The 14,172-nt window shown below is 47.0% G+C and overlaps 1 protein-coding gene across 1 annotated transcript in view; it reads left to right on the top strand.

Annotated features, from left to right (window-relative positions):
- Positions 1 to 5,821: 5,821 nt before the first annotated feature.
- The window catches only part of LDLR (low density lipoprotein receptor), a 32,276-nt gene continuing 23,925 nt past the window's right edge, over positions 5,822 to 14,172 (top strand). The window contains exons 1-2 of the mRNA XM_055003273.1: positions 5,822 to 5,922; positions 13,250 to 13,372. Of these exons, the coding sequence (XP_054859248.1) occupies positions 5,844 to 5,922; positions 13,250 to 13,372 (202 nt within the window). The 5' untranslated portion in view covers positions 5,822 to 5,843. The remainder of the gene's footprint in view (positions 5,923 to 13,249; positions 13,373 to 14,172) is intronic.

Genomic DNA, 14,172 nt, shown 5'->3' with positions numbered 1-14,172 from the left:
GTGGAGGGCATAAGCCCGTTTTCTCTTAAATTTTATTGTTGCTCGTTATCTGGTTTGCTTTGGCCTCACGGTGCCTTACTACCGAGAGGACCTTTGCACCCTGCGTGCGGCAGCTGCCAGGGCTTTTGTAAAGCCAGATGTCAGATCAATTTTTCAAGCCTACATCAGTATCTTATGCTATGTGCCTCCAAATAGATCAATAAATGGGTTGGCGACAGGCTGAATGAATGATTGAACCTGTCCAGTTGTCACTTTAATGGGGAGGATATTGTCCAGGTCTCTTCAGTAGTACACTTGGGACACAAGCCTAAAGCAGGCTGGCATCCTATAGAGGCACCATCATCAAAATCAGTGCCAGAACTGAAGTCCTTTCTGGGTTTACAAAATCATTAGGGTAACTTTTAACCAAACCTGGCATCGATACTAACCCCATTACAGAAAGCTTTTGAAGAAAGGATTAAAATTCCACTGGGGGTGGAACAAGAAGACGCTTTTTTTAGAGCGAAGAAACTTTTGAACCCTCCACTCTCATTATGATAGCCATAAAAAACTTATTTTGTCTTGTGGTGCCTCTCCATAAAGAGGTGCTAGCCTATTAAATTCCTGATGGATCAGAGCGCCCCATCGGTTATGAATCAAGATCTCTGGCCCCAGCAAAAAGGAAGTATTCACATTTAGCATGCGAAGGGCTAGCAGGGGTGTTTGGAGGAAATAAATTCCGTTCTTATCTCTGTGCAGATCACAACCCACTGCAGGGTCTGTTGGGACAGAACAAACCATTATCTTCTCCAACATCTCTGCTAATAACAACATTCAATTTCTATACCGCCTTTCAGGACAACTTAATGCCATACTCAGAGCGGTTTACAAAGTGTGTTATTGTTATCCTCACGACAACCCCTCTGTGAGGTGGGTCGGGCTGAGAGAGCTCTGAGAGAGCTGTGACTGACTCAAGGTCACCCAGCTGGCTTCAAGTGGAGAAGTGGGGAATCAAACCTGGCTCTCCAGATTATGACATATGGTGACATGTTATGTTTTGAGTGCCCGGGACTGGAAGCTCACGCACACTCCTTCCTCCCTTCTCCTGTGTGGTGCCAAAGTATACATGTGGCAAATGTATTTATTTACTTCATGAATACCTTGCCATTCTCCTTGGCGGGGAGCCAAAGTGCCTTATATTCTTCCCCCTTCCATTTTATCCTCACAACAACCCTGCGGGGTAGATTAGGCCGAGGGAGAGTGACTAGCCCAAGATCACCCAGCAAGCTTACATGGCAGAGGGGAGATTCGAACCTGGGTCCCCCAGATCCTAATCGGATATACAGCAATGGCTGCCCTGCAAGTGAAGTGGAATAGAGGTGTGTGTGTGTGAATCATGCAAGCAGAACTTGCACAGCAAAGAATCTCGTCAACTTGAAGTGAATTGGAAGTGAAGGTGGCCACTTACCCGTCTCTCACTAGGGAGAAAGAGGAATGGAGCTCCAGAGTTGGGCTGAGAAGAGATGTCTTTTGACTTTGTAGAACATGAACAGACCTAGTCTTGGAGAATATCTACTCTAAGAACTGTCGAGGGCTTTATGGACATACACACGTCTGCTATATGAAGGAGCTCGATGCTGTTGTCCCAGTATGAATTCCAAAACCAAGAGACAGCCGTAGATTTCGAGGTTTGTGGTTCGTAAATATCAGCTGGATTCTGAACAGGGCCAGGAGGAAGGATATTAACAGGATAAGATAAAGAAATGAGGAGGGGGGAGACACTAGGAAAGTCTCAGAACCACAATATGCAACACTGAAACGTCACATATGCAAGAGGAAGGCCGTCAGACTGCTAAAGGAAACACAACAGAATCATTTGCAACATTCAGTGGTTTTAAATGCAACCACGGCCTTTGTGCCTAGGAATGAAGTCATGGTGGTAGTGGGTTGTCAGATCTAAGTTGGGCAATTCCTGGATATTTGGGGTGTGGACCATAGCAGGGTATAATGCTATAGAGTCCACCCTCCAAAGCAGCCAGTTTCTCCAGAAGAACTGGTCTCTGTGGCCTGGAGATCAGTTGTAATTCCAGATCTCCAGCCACCACCTTGAGGCTGGCAACCCTTGTAATGTTTCCCAAATAGGAGGTCTCAAATAGTTGGAGGAATTAGCATTAAGGAGGCAAGTGAGAGGGGGTAACTAGGAATCTCCACCAACGTTTATGGGGATTATTCCCGTAGAGAATTCTCAGATACATCAGGCAGATGTTCAACCGGAAAGGTTCTTTTTTAATTAAAGAGAAATAAAAGGCAAATGTACAGAAAATCACACACAGCGTGCATACAAGGCTAACTAGGAAAAACGGAGGAAAGTGGGAGAAAGCAGTTTCAGGGAGGGTGATAATGACCAGTCTCAAAAATAGGATGGGTCTGTGGAGAGAGCAGCAAAATCGACCAACGTTTCACAGAGAGAAATAGAGTCTCAAATGATCTTGAAGGTGGGTGTATAGATCCAGAATACATGTGGCTGGGGAAGCCCAATTATAAGGGCAAAACGTATCCTGGTCAAAATGGGCCTCTTGCTTCCAAAACCAAGAACTTTCTATCAGAGATAGAACAAAAAGTTGGTAGATGCTGTGATTATCTGGGATAGACTATAGGTGAAAATATTGCTTGATGGGGAAGCAGCCAGGCTTGTCGAATAGTTTTGATTAAGATAGGCAGTTGAGAGATAGCCCGTTTGGTGCAGTGGAGTGGCAGAACTCTAATCTGGAGTACTGGGTTTGATTCCCCACTTCTGCGCTTGAAGCCAGCTGGTTGACCTTAGGTCAGTCACAGCTCTTTCAGAGTTCTTTCAGCCCCACCCACCCCACAGGGTGATTGCCATGAGAATTATGATACACTTTGTAAACCACTCGGAGTGGGCATTAGATTGTCCTGAAAGGTGATATATCTCCCCTCTCTGGGCTGGCCACTGGAGAGTGGCTATTTATTTATATATTGCTTTGGCTTATTAGATTTCTAGCCCGTCTTCCATGCAAGCAGGGTGGGCCACAACATCTTAATCACATAAAATATAAGGGTATAAATACCTAAGCATATAGAGTGATTCTGCACACGTTGGATAACGCACTTCCAATCCTCTTTATAGATCATTTGGAACGTATTTTTTCATGTGCGGAACAAAAAATCCACCTCAAACGACTGATAAACTGCATTGAAAGTGCATTATCCAACGTGTGCGGAATCAGCCATAGTCTGCCTTTCTTACTGAGATTCAAGGGGGATTACATAGTGAGAGATCAGTGCAGGCAATATCGAGGACATTTCCATAAACAACATCATAGGGTAAATAAATACAAGTTTACAAAGACATCAGCAAGAATCCAGTGCAGCGCCCTGTGCGCTCTCAAGGTGAGGCAAGCCAATTTGGCTTCCCACCCTGCTGATTCTTGCAACCCACCTGCCCAGCACACCTGTCTCTCCTTTTAGAGGAGGTCCTTCCTGGGCCACATTCCCTTCTGCAGCCTGGATCGGTTGCAGAGACGTATGCCACACCTGGCAACCAACATGGCATTTTTAAAAGAAGCAGTTGCCATTGGAGTTGGTCTGTTTGGAGAACTGGCGCTCCTTTCGAACCAGAGGGGAAAAAACGGGAAGCAATGCTAAGCAAGTCTACTCAGAAGTAATCCATTTTTTAAAAAGAATTTTATTGAAAAGATTTTTTCCAGGTTAATAAAAGACTTCAAAGAGAAAAGGAAAAGAACACAAAGCTAAACAAGCAATAAAAATTTGGAATAAGTACCAATTTTCTCTGGGAAAAGATGTATACTTTAACCCCAAATTAACCCTAAGTGACTACCAGTGCAATCCTCAGTGGGCTTAGACTGGAGCGACTCTGCTTAGGAGCTAGTCTACTCTTGTTTGGTTTGCTAAGGAGACCCTCTCCTTTCCCTCTGGAACCTATTTCTTCAGCTCTTACAGTCTAGAGGAGTTAGCCATGTTAATCTGTAGTTGCAAAATAGTAAAGAGTCCGGTAGCACCTTTAAGACTAACCAACTTTACTGTAGCATAAGCTTTCAAGAACCACAGCTCTCTTCATCAGAGGCATCGTATTATAGCATAAGCTTTTGAGAACCGCAGCTCTCTTTGTCAGAGGCATCGTATTGTAGCATAAGCTTTTGAGAACCACAGCTCTCTTCATCAGAGGCATCATATTGTAGCATAAGCTTTCGAGAACCACAGCTCTCTTCGTCAGAGGCATCATATTGTAGCATAAGCTTTCAAGAACCACAGCTCTCTTCATCAGAGGCATCGTATTATAGCATAAGCTTTTGAGAACCGCAGCTCTCTTCGTCAGAGGCATCGTATTGTAGCATAAGCTTTTGAGAACCGCAGCTCTCTTCGTCAGATGCATCGTATTGTAGCATAAGCTTTTGAGAACCGCAGCTCTCTTCGTCAGAGGCATCGTATTGTAGCATAAGCTTTTGAGAACCGCAGCTCTCTTCGTCAGAGGCATCATATTGTAGCATAAGCTTTCAAGAACCACAGCTCTCTTCGTTAGAGGCATCGTATTGTAGCATAAGCTTTCAAGAACCACAGCTCTCTTCGTCAGATGCATCGTATTGTAGCATAAGCTTTCGAGAACCACAGCTCTCTTCGTCAGAGGCATCGTATTGTAGCATAAGCTTTCGAGAACCACAGCTCTCTTCGTCAGAGGCATCGTATTGTAGCATAAGCTTTTGAGAACCGCAGCTCTCTTCGTCAGAGGCATCGTATTATAGCATAAGCTTTTGAGAACCGCAGCTCTCTTCGTCAGAGGCATCGTATTGTAGCATAAGCTTTTGAGAACCGCAGCTCTCTTCGTCAGAGGCATCATATTGTAGCATAAGCTTTTGAGAACCGCAGCTCTCTTCGTCAGAGGCATCGTATTGTAGCATAAGCTTTCAAGAACCACAGCTCTCTTCGTCAGATGCATCGTATTGTAGCATAAGCTTTCGAGAACCACAGCTCTCATCAGGCATATTGTAGCATAAGCTTTTGAGAACCACAGCTCTCTTCGTCAGAGGCATCGTATTGTAGCATAAGCTTTCGAGAACCACAGCTCTCGTCATAGGCATCGTATTGTAGCATAAGCTTTTGAGAACCACAGCTCTCTTTGTCAGAGGCATCATATTGTAGCATAAGCTTTTGAGAACCACAGCTCTCTTTGTCAGAGGCATCTGACGAAGAGAACTGTGGTTCTCAAAAGCTTACACTACAGTAAAGTTGGTTAGTCTTAAAGGTGCTATTGGACTCTTTTCTATTTAGCTCTGACAGTGAAATCCTAAACAGTGAAATCCTAAACAGTGAAATCCTAAACACAAGAGTGACTCTTGTGTGGATCGCTAAGAAGAAATAAGTGGGTTTAGACTGGAATGATTCTTGTTTGGCTTGCTAAGGAGAACCTCGCCTTTCCCTCTAGAACCTACTTCTTCAGCTCTTACAGTGCAATCCTAAACAGAGTCACTCCAGTCTAATCCCATTGAAACCAATGGGCTCAGCCTCGGGTAACTCTGCTTAGGATTTCACCGTTCCTCCCTGCTTCCCGCCAAAACTCACTCAGGGGCTTCCAGCTCCCGCTATACCCCCCTCATCGGTTTCCTTCCACGGGGCTTCCTCCAGGGACGGGGCCGGAGGGGTTAACGCGCTGACGTCACATGGTGCGTTGGGCGTGGCCCCGCCCCCGGCGGCTGTGTGGCCCCGTTTGAAAATCACCCCACCGCAGGCCCCGCCCCCTGCCGGCCGCCGGGCGGGGCGCGAAGGAGGCGAGGGGCGCGGCGGGCTGACAGGTAGACGCGGCGGAGCGGCGCGCGGGGAGGACGAGCATGAGGAGCCCGGCCGGACTGGGAGCGCCGCTGCTGGTCCTGGCGATGCTGGGCGCCCTGGGAGCCGCCGCTGGCGACGGTGAGGGGAGAAGCGAGACCCGCGGCGCGGGTTCTGCAGGGCGCACGTGTGGACGCGGCGGCGCGCGTCTCCGGGGGAACGGGAGGGAGGCTGCCGGGGGCTCCTTGTCTTCCTCCGGGTTCTCGCCTCACGGCCCCTTCGGACCAAGCGCCGTCGCCGGCAGCCTCTCGCCCGCCTGACCCGGGAGGGTGCGCGCACGTGGGAACGCGAAGGAGGCAGGGAGGCGGCTCCCGCGTCCAGCCGCGGACCCGTGGGCTCTTCGGGGCTCTTCGGGACGCGCGTCTTCCCCCAGAGCGAGTTGCCCGCTTTGCACGGGTTGGGTTCGCACGTGAAGCCGCGGCGCGCGTGTCCCAAGGGAGGTGGGCGAGGGGGGGATTGGCCAGGGCGGGTCTAGAGTGGGTCGTGGGGGGGGGGAGTTGTTGCCGTTAAGCGGGGGGGCTTGGGGCAGGTAGCGGTCGTCTGAACGGGCAGCAGTCCTGCTAGGAGGGACGAGGGGGGGAAATGCTGCTCCTCGCTTAACGGGGGTGGCAAGACATCTTTGGGGAGGGGGGGCGCATCTGAGCCCCCTTTCAGACTGCTAGTTAGTTACGGAGTTGGAGAGAAGTTCTTCGGGCAGGAAAAACTCCCACTGCTCCTTTTTGTAAAAGAGTCCAGTAGCACCTTTAAGACTAACCCACTTGATTGTAGCATTGGTTAGTCTTAAAGTGGGTTAGTCTTAAAGGTGCTACTGGACTCTTCAATTTCGCTACTACGGACTAACACGGCTAGCTCCTCTGGATCCTTTTTGTAAAAGAGCGGAGGCTTAAACACCGTTACTATGACTGTGTAAATCACATCGATACTGGGATGGGGTGGGGTGGGGGGCTAAGGACGGGTTGGTTGCAAGTCACGGAGCAGGCGAGCGCATGTGGGGCGGGGGTTCCGGGGGCAGGTTGTGTGCAACTGAGAATGAACGTGGAGGGTGGGGCAATGGTCCCCCTTCTCCCTACGCTCTGCCTGGCCATTGGCTTGCGGAGGAACGGGCCACCCGCTGGTCCCATCCCACCACCCAATGGGCAGCAGAGCGAGGCCACTCCTCGGCCCTGCCTTACTTAGGAACTTCCTCTCCAGCAAATGTGTGCAAAGTTCTCTGGATGGGCAGCGTTGGTTTTCGCTTCATTGCTTTGCCGGACTCGGTTCCAAGGCGCTGTATTTGCACCTCTGAGTTCATCTCCGTGGCTGCTGTGCAGGCATACGCTGTAAGAACAAAGAATCCCCCCCTTTTTCTTGCTAAGAGAAAACGAAGCGTGTAACTTGATTCAGCTTCTCTACATACCTCAAACGGTGGTAGAGTCGAGACTTCTAGCGCTTCCTTCCATCCTTGTTAACTGCAGGTGGCTCTAGTTTGTGATCATCGGCTGTTAACTTGTTTTTATTCAGATGTTTTTACAATTACTGGGCTATGGGATGGAGGCAGCTCTGGGGGTAGGAGAAATCATTCGCAGCTGTAGAATTGGATGCCATCTATATGTAGATGACGTCCAGCTCTGTATCTCTCTATCCAGATCCCCTGATGATGCAGTATAGTCACTGCCTGACTGTACTGCAAATGGCTGAAAGCAAACAAATTGAAACTGAACCCAGACAAGATGGAAGCAGTATTGGTTGGGGAGGCAGAAATCCTAAGGATGTTCTGCTCCCCTTTATTGATGGGGCAGGGCACAGATTACGCTTGTAGACCTGATTAAGGGTTAATAGTGGATCCAGCATTGCTATTAGAGAACCAAGTTAATGCAGGTACTGCTCAGTTATACCCTAGTTTTCTCCCCGATGTAGACCCAAATTAACTTACAACCTCTATTTTATTCTCACAATGACAACTCGAGGTTAGATACAAATCTACCCTCACAGTGCTATGTGCCCGTAGGTAATCCGCACGCAGATTATACTACTGTGCTCCGAAGGCAAACGTGAGTTGGTGCGAAGAAAATATTCTTCAGATGCTTTTAAAGAGCCTGCCTCAAGCTTTGTTCTTTTTCTGAAGAACGGTTTCTCCTGAGGGCTGAGGATGAACACGCCATGTAGGCAAGTGGCAGTCTTGGCGTCAGTCCTTCTGCCTATTGGAGAATTTCCTGTTTCCAGACAACCTGCCCTGAAATGTTTCCTAAGAGTGGCACTTTCCAACCCTCCAGCAGGTTGTAAATTTCTGCTAGTGAGTACATGCTGTTCTACAGGCCTTGCCCAAGCCTCTCCTTTAACATTTGCAGGGAGGGTGTCTCTCAGCTTCTTGATGCTCAAGTTTTTGTTCTTAGTGGAGGTCATCTCGGCCTGCAGAGCATCTGACCTGAGAGCACTCCCTGTTGCCAGAGGCTTGTGTATAATTGCATCAGGGTTTGGTGGTCTTGTGGCCGGAACCCACTCTGATGCCTAAGATAAATTCAGTATACTATAGATCGCAGACCTTACTCTTGTTTTTGCCTGAAAGCGTCTCATCTTGACGAGAACGGGCATTCTTTGGACTTGAACCAGGAAACTGGACATTGAATATATGGGTAGTAGAGGTTTGAGTGTGACTTGGCAGGTGTCTGAAGGAATATATCTCACTAAGAGACTCATCTCAGGGCCTGTTGCCATGTTCTCCTAGGAGTGTGTTGGCTACAACGGCTTTTCACGCTAATGCCTCCATTGAGGGTATTTGTAAAGCAGCAGACTTGGACTCCCAGTCAGTATGCATCAGACATGACACAGCAAACTGTGTTGTAGTGGTGGTGGATGCAACGTTCGGCCAAAGAATGCAGCAACAAGTGGTCTAACCAAGTCCACTTCTGGTAGGTTGCAGTATAAGTGCAGTAGAACAGCAGGACCGGAGCCCTGTGGCCCCTTAGAGACCAACAAGATTTGTACTTTCGCCAGGCAAAAGAATCTTAAGTGTCTGAAGAAGGGAGCTTTGACTCAGGGAACCTTATACCCTGAAAACCTTGTTTGTCTCCAAGGTGCCACTGGACTGAAATCCTTCCAACCAAGTCCATGTCCGTGATGGGTAGCCAAAGCCGATCGGACTTTAAAACATCCCATGTGTGACTGACAGGAAGTCCTCCTCTTCCTCCAAGAAGATGTTCAGTTTCCTAAACTCCAGGTTTTAAAACGTGTCTTGTAAAGAAGATTTCATTGTAGGTGAAGGGGAAGTGAGGGCGTGCAGAACTTGTAGAGCTTGCCAAATTTCCTCTGACTGACAATTCTGTGGTGTTAATGTTCAGTGTAGAAATTCTCATTTCCTGAACTACAGCTGAGTGGCTCTCTGAGGTCTGAGTGTGACCCCTGTTGAGAATCTTTGTTCTATGTTAGTGCAAACTCGTGATTTCTGAGCAGCCTTCTTATTTAAATTTTACATTGTAGATTACATACTTGTGGGGGTTTTATGTTATCTGAGAACTTCATTTATTCTTGATAAAAATTCCTGTCCACCCTCCCAAAGCAATAAGAACCCTTTTACCATTGCCAGAGAGAGCAGCCCGTTTTAGACTCTTTAGAAAACAAAACATACCTTTTAACATATCACTTCGCGTTAAGCACCCTGGCCTTTTTCTGGCCATCCATACCAAATTACCTTGGAACAAAGAAGAGGATATAATTGCGACACACAATCCGTTCTCCCAAGCTATAAATCTTGTATTAAATTAAACCTTGTAAATTAAAAGGTAGATCTCATAATCTGAAAGTTACCAGGCTTCTTTCATCCTTGTGTTTTGCTCTCTTCAGATGTGCGGTGTGTTTCTTCAAGCCTTTTCATGAAGGCATTGCATTTCAGTTAGGGCGTGTCTTGGCCTTTTCCAGCCATTACTCAGAGCTAATTCACACGTTTCCAAGTCCCTGAAGTTCATCTGTGGAAATGTAATTCCCACTCCGAGACCATCTCTGTTAAAAGTCCATGTGGGGAACACAAGAACACATGACAGTTGTCTCTTAGTCAAATCTCTGCTCTTGCCTTCAAAACCAAAAACTTCGTCCTCCGTTAATCATCATTAGATTCCGATGAGGCTGAAAGTTCTGGTCTGAGTGGATGTTTTCTTCCCTCCCACCGCACATTGCCGAGATAACTCTACATATGAATGGTTATCCTTAGACGGGAACAAAATCAGTAGCCTTTTGCTTTACCTTGGAAGTCTGTTTCAGGTTAGCTTCCGAGTGTCATTAGAATAAAAATTAAATACTTTCACATGGCGAGATGCCATTTCACTACAGGACTTGGCAGTGTGTTGAGTTTCCACAGACTCCTGCTAATAGCACATGGAGAGCCTTTCACCTCTGAACTGTGATTTTAGCCGTAGATGATTGTTGAGATATGGGTGCTAATGCACAAAATAGGGAATTGGTTTCTTCAGTGTCGTGAGTAAGCACATCTTACCCCAAATACATAATCCGAGGTGGCATTGCTGACCGACACTGGAAAACTAGGAAACTGCCATTGCTGGCCTTTAAATGCCAGTATCCCTAAATTATTGTATATACCGACTTCTTCGTGGTGTACTTTTGTATTTTGGGGAGCTTTGAAGCTAACAGTGACGAATATTCTGATGTTCTCAATTGCTGTGCCGTATAGAATTAGGATACTTCTCTTTAGAAATACAATGAAGAGGAATTTCACTGTAGCAGTTTCTGAGATGAGGGAAATTCAGGGGATGTTTAATGACTGTATCATTTAAATAGTACAAGGCCTGTGGGGTTTTTCTTCCTTCCATCAGCCAAAACTCAATTCTGTGAACTCTACCTGTTTCCAGGCCGCTGTCTCTAACAGGGTTAAAAAGGGAGGAGGGTGGATAGGGCCCACCCCTGGTTGTGTGTGCTGCTTGTATCCTTCTATGGCTTATTAGTTTGTTCCTATATCCATGTCAAGTCTCCTGATGGGAAGAGTCTTGTGCAAATGCTGTTAAGTTGTCAGGACTTCTCCTTATTAATTGTCTGTCTGCGTATGCTAATAGCAGGGTGGAGCGCAGGAGCTACTATAAGGATGGAGCTCCCTTTCTTACTTGTGTGGCTGCCAATGACCCTGGGAAGCTCTCCTCCCCTCTCCGTTGTGAAAGGTAGAAGTGGGTTGCAGCAGGAAACAGTTTGATGACTCAGCTGGAACTTAGCCATTTTCTATGCTTGCCATTCCTTCCTATGTGCAGACTGCAAGGGTGGGGATGCCAAATTCAGAATACAGAGCAGGATTCAAGAGTCTTCACTCTCCACCATTTTATCCTCAAGATGATCCTGTAAGATAGCAGTGGGGAAGAGCAAGAGTCCAGTAGTATCTATAAGACTGGCAAAATTGGTGGTAGGGTATATGAGCTTTCGTGAGTCACAGCTCACTTCTTCTGACAGGTGAGCTGTGACTCATGAAAGCTCCTACCCTACCACAAATTTTGTCAGTCTTATAGATACTACTGGACTCTTGGCTCTTTTCTACTGCTACAGACAGACTAACATGGCTACCCATCTTGACTTGTAAGGTAGGTTAGGCTGAGCAATAAAGTGAATGGTCCAAGTTCACCCTGCAAATCTCGTGGCCCAATATGAGGTTAGGAACTGCATCCATGGCTTTTTTTCAGCGGGAACGTGGAGGAACTGAGTTCCAGAACCTCTTGAAAATGGTCACATGGCCGGTGGCCCCGCCCCCTGATCTCCAGACAGAGGGGAGTTGAGATTGCCCTTTGTGCCGCTGAGCACGGAGGGCAATCTCAACTCCCCTCTGTCTGGAGATCAGGGGGCAGGGCCACCAGCCATGTGACCATTTTCTCCTAGGCAACCCACTAAGTTCCACCACCTCTTTTCCCAGAAAAAAAGCCTTGACTGCATCCAAAAGTAAGCTTTGGTTGGTCTAGCGACCATTGATTAGGAGATCATGGGCCAGTTTGGTGTAGTGGTTCAGAGCGGCAGAGAGCCGGGTTTGATTCCCCACTCCTCCGCTTGAAGCCAGCTGGGTGACCTTGGGCCAGTCACAGCTCTTCCAGAGCTCTCTCAGCCCCACCCACCTCACAGGGTGATGGTCATGAGGCTAATAATAACTCACTTAGTAAACTGCTCTGAGTGGGCGTGAAGTTGTCCTGAAGGATGGTACATAAACTGAATGTTGTTATTATCCTGATCATCAAGTTTTCGCATAAATTAAAACTGAGCTTGGGCCAGCCACATTATCTCCCAGTTGCCTTGCCTCAAAGAGCATTGTGAGGGTCCTGCAACTTAGCAACAACGTAACTTAGTTTGAAGTGACATGATTACATTTGACATTTTTATCCCACTTTTGAGACAAACATTGGCTCCCCAAACAGCTCGTAGGAATCAGACTGTAATAAAAAGTTCGACACAAAATGTGCCTTGGAGAGGGGAATCTCAGTAGGGTTGGGCTCAAGCACCAATTCAGACGTGTCTGGCTGCTTCTTGTCCTTCCTGCTATTAAACGTGGGAGGAGGATGCTTGTATCTACTCGTCCCATTCTTCAAGGAGTAAATTATCCTGGAATGCAGAAGTGTGATTGCTACCAACTTTTTATGAACGGTCAATGCTCAGCTGCACTGCATATGAACTGTAACATAGCCCCCTCCCCCACCCCTCTTACAGGAGTTAATACCAGAGCTAGTAAAACACAAATGTGTGCAAGCATATTTAGCCCTGGAAATGCTCTCCTGTATACTTAAGTAGTCATAACTACTGCCTTAAACACTGTCACTCGTATATCGCCAGCAGTAGAGTTTCTTTATCATTATCACGTCCTGAATCTGGTGCAGAACATGACCTCTGAGACCTGGGGGGGGGGACCTTGCTTAAGATGCAGCAATGCTGAGAGCACCCCTCTGAAATGATAGTTCACAATTGGACTCTTGGCTCAAGGAGAGGGACTTCCCATGCTTTGCCCCCCCCCCCCAAATATTCCGATGGAGTTGTTGGAGAGGGAATTGACAATGCCAGATATCGGGGAAGGAAGAGATTTTAGTCTGTTGTGCTGAAAACTGTCCTTGCTTCTCTGTGGCTCTGCCTATATGGCCAGACCTGGCTGTTTATTCACAAAGTTAAGAGTCCAGTGAGTTTTAATGGCAAAAGCTGGATTAGCATGCTACAGTGAAAGCACTGATTTTTTTTCATTAAATCTCCTCCTGTTATCCATAAGGGTTCTTTTATGGTTAGCCTCATGTTTCCAAAGGTCTGTTTACATTAATGAGAGCTAGACACTAGGCAGGGCTTATAAAAATTAATTAAAAGAATAAATGAATGGAAAATCTTCCTGATTAGTGACTTAAATCGAATCCACCCCTGGAGCTAGAGGGAATGATGAAATGGTGGCTAAGGATATGGTCCTTCTGTCTTGCAGGTGTGGAGAGGTGTGAACGGAATGAATTCCAGTGTGGGACCGGAGACTGCATCCCTTACAAATGGGTTTGTGATGGCCGGGCAGAGTGCAAAGATGGCTCTGATGAATCCCTGGCAGCCTGCAGTAAGTGATTTAACCTGTTCTTGAGTGACCTTCCCTTTCCTCATTCCCTTTAGCTCTAGGTGTGTGCATCAAAAAAAAAAAGTTGGCTGAGTTTGGATCCAGTATTCAGGAATACCGTAAATACTCAGTATTCCTGAAATCCAGGCTAGATCCTTAATTTGGATTCAGTTTAAATTGAGAATACTAAGAACCCCCCCCCCCCCAAGTTTCAGGAAGAGTAGACCCAGGGGTCCGATTCTATGGGCCCTTGAACAAGGTGCCCCAAGCCACGCTCCATCGTTTCCTATGGAGGAAACATTTCCAAGGCTTTCCAGGCAAAGAAATCTTAAGTGAAGGGGCACCCTGGCAAAAGCCATTTCCCAGTGCAAGTCCCAAATGCAAGTTGAATGAACAAAGCCCACCAGAACAAAACTGAAACAAGGGGACCAATATCACAGCGGAAAATCCCACCGTAACCAATGTCAAATCAGTGATTCCCATCAGAACAATGCCAAAACAGAGAATCCAACCAATGTCAAAACCAGAGAATCCCACCAGAACCAAAGCAAGGAGAACCAACATCAACCCAAAGAATCCCACAAGAACCTATGTCAAAATAGAGAATCCCAGCAGAACCAAACTGAATCAAGGAAGGACACTGTTGCAAGCCCAACACAACTAGTGTCTCTCAAAGAACTCAGGCAGGCAGAACTCAGGTCCAATGCAAGCACAAAAAAACAACCCCAAACACAGAATCCCAGCAGAACCAATGTCAAAAAGCCAAACTGAACCAAGGACACTGTTGCGAGCCCAACAGAAAC

The sequence above is a fragment of the Eublepharis macularius genome, chromosome 19, assembly GCF_028583425.1.
Source record: "Eublepharis macularius isolate TG4126 chromosome 19, MPM_Emac_v1.0, whole genome shotgun sequence".
Classification (NCBI taxonomy): domain Eukaryota; kingdom Metazoa; phylum Chordata; class Lepidosauria; order Squamata; family Eublepharidae; genus Eublepharis; species Eublepharis macularius.
Note: the sequence above shows the minus strand (reverse complement) of the source record. Positions and strands in the feature narration are given on the sequence as shown.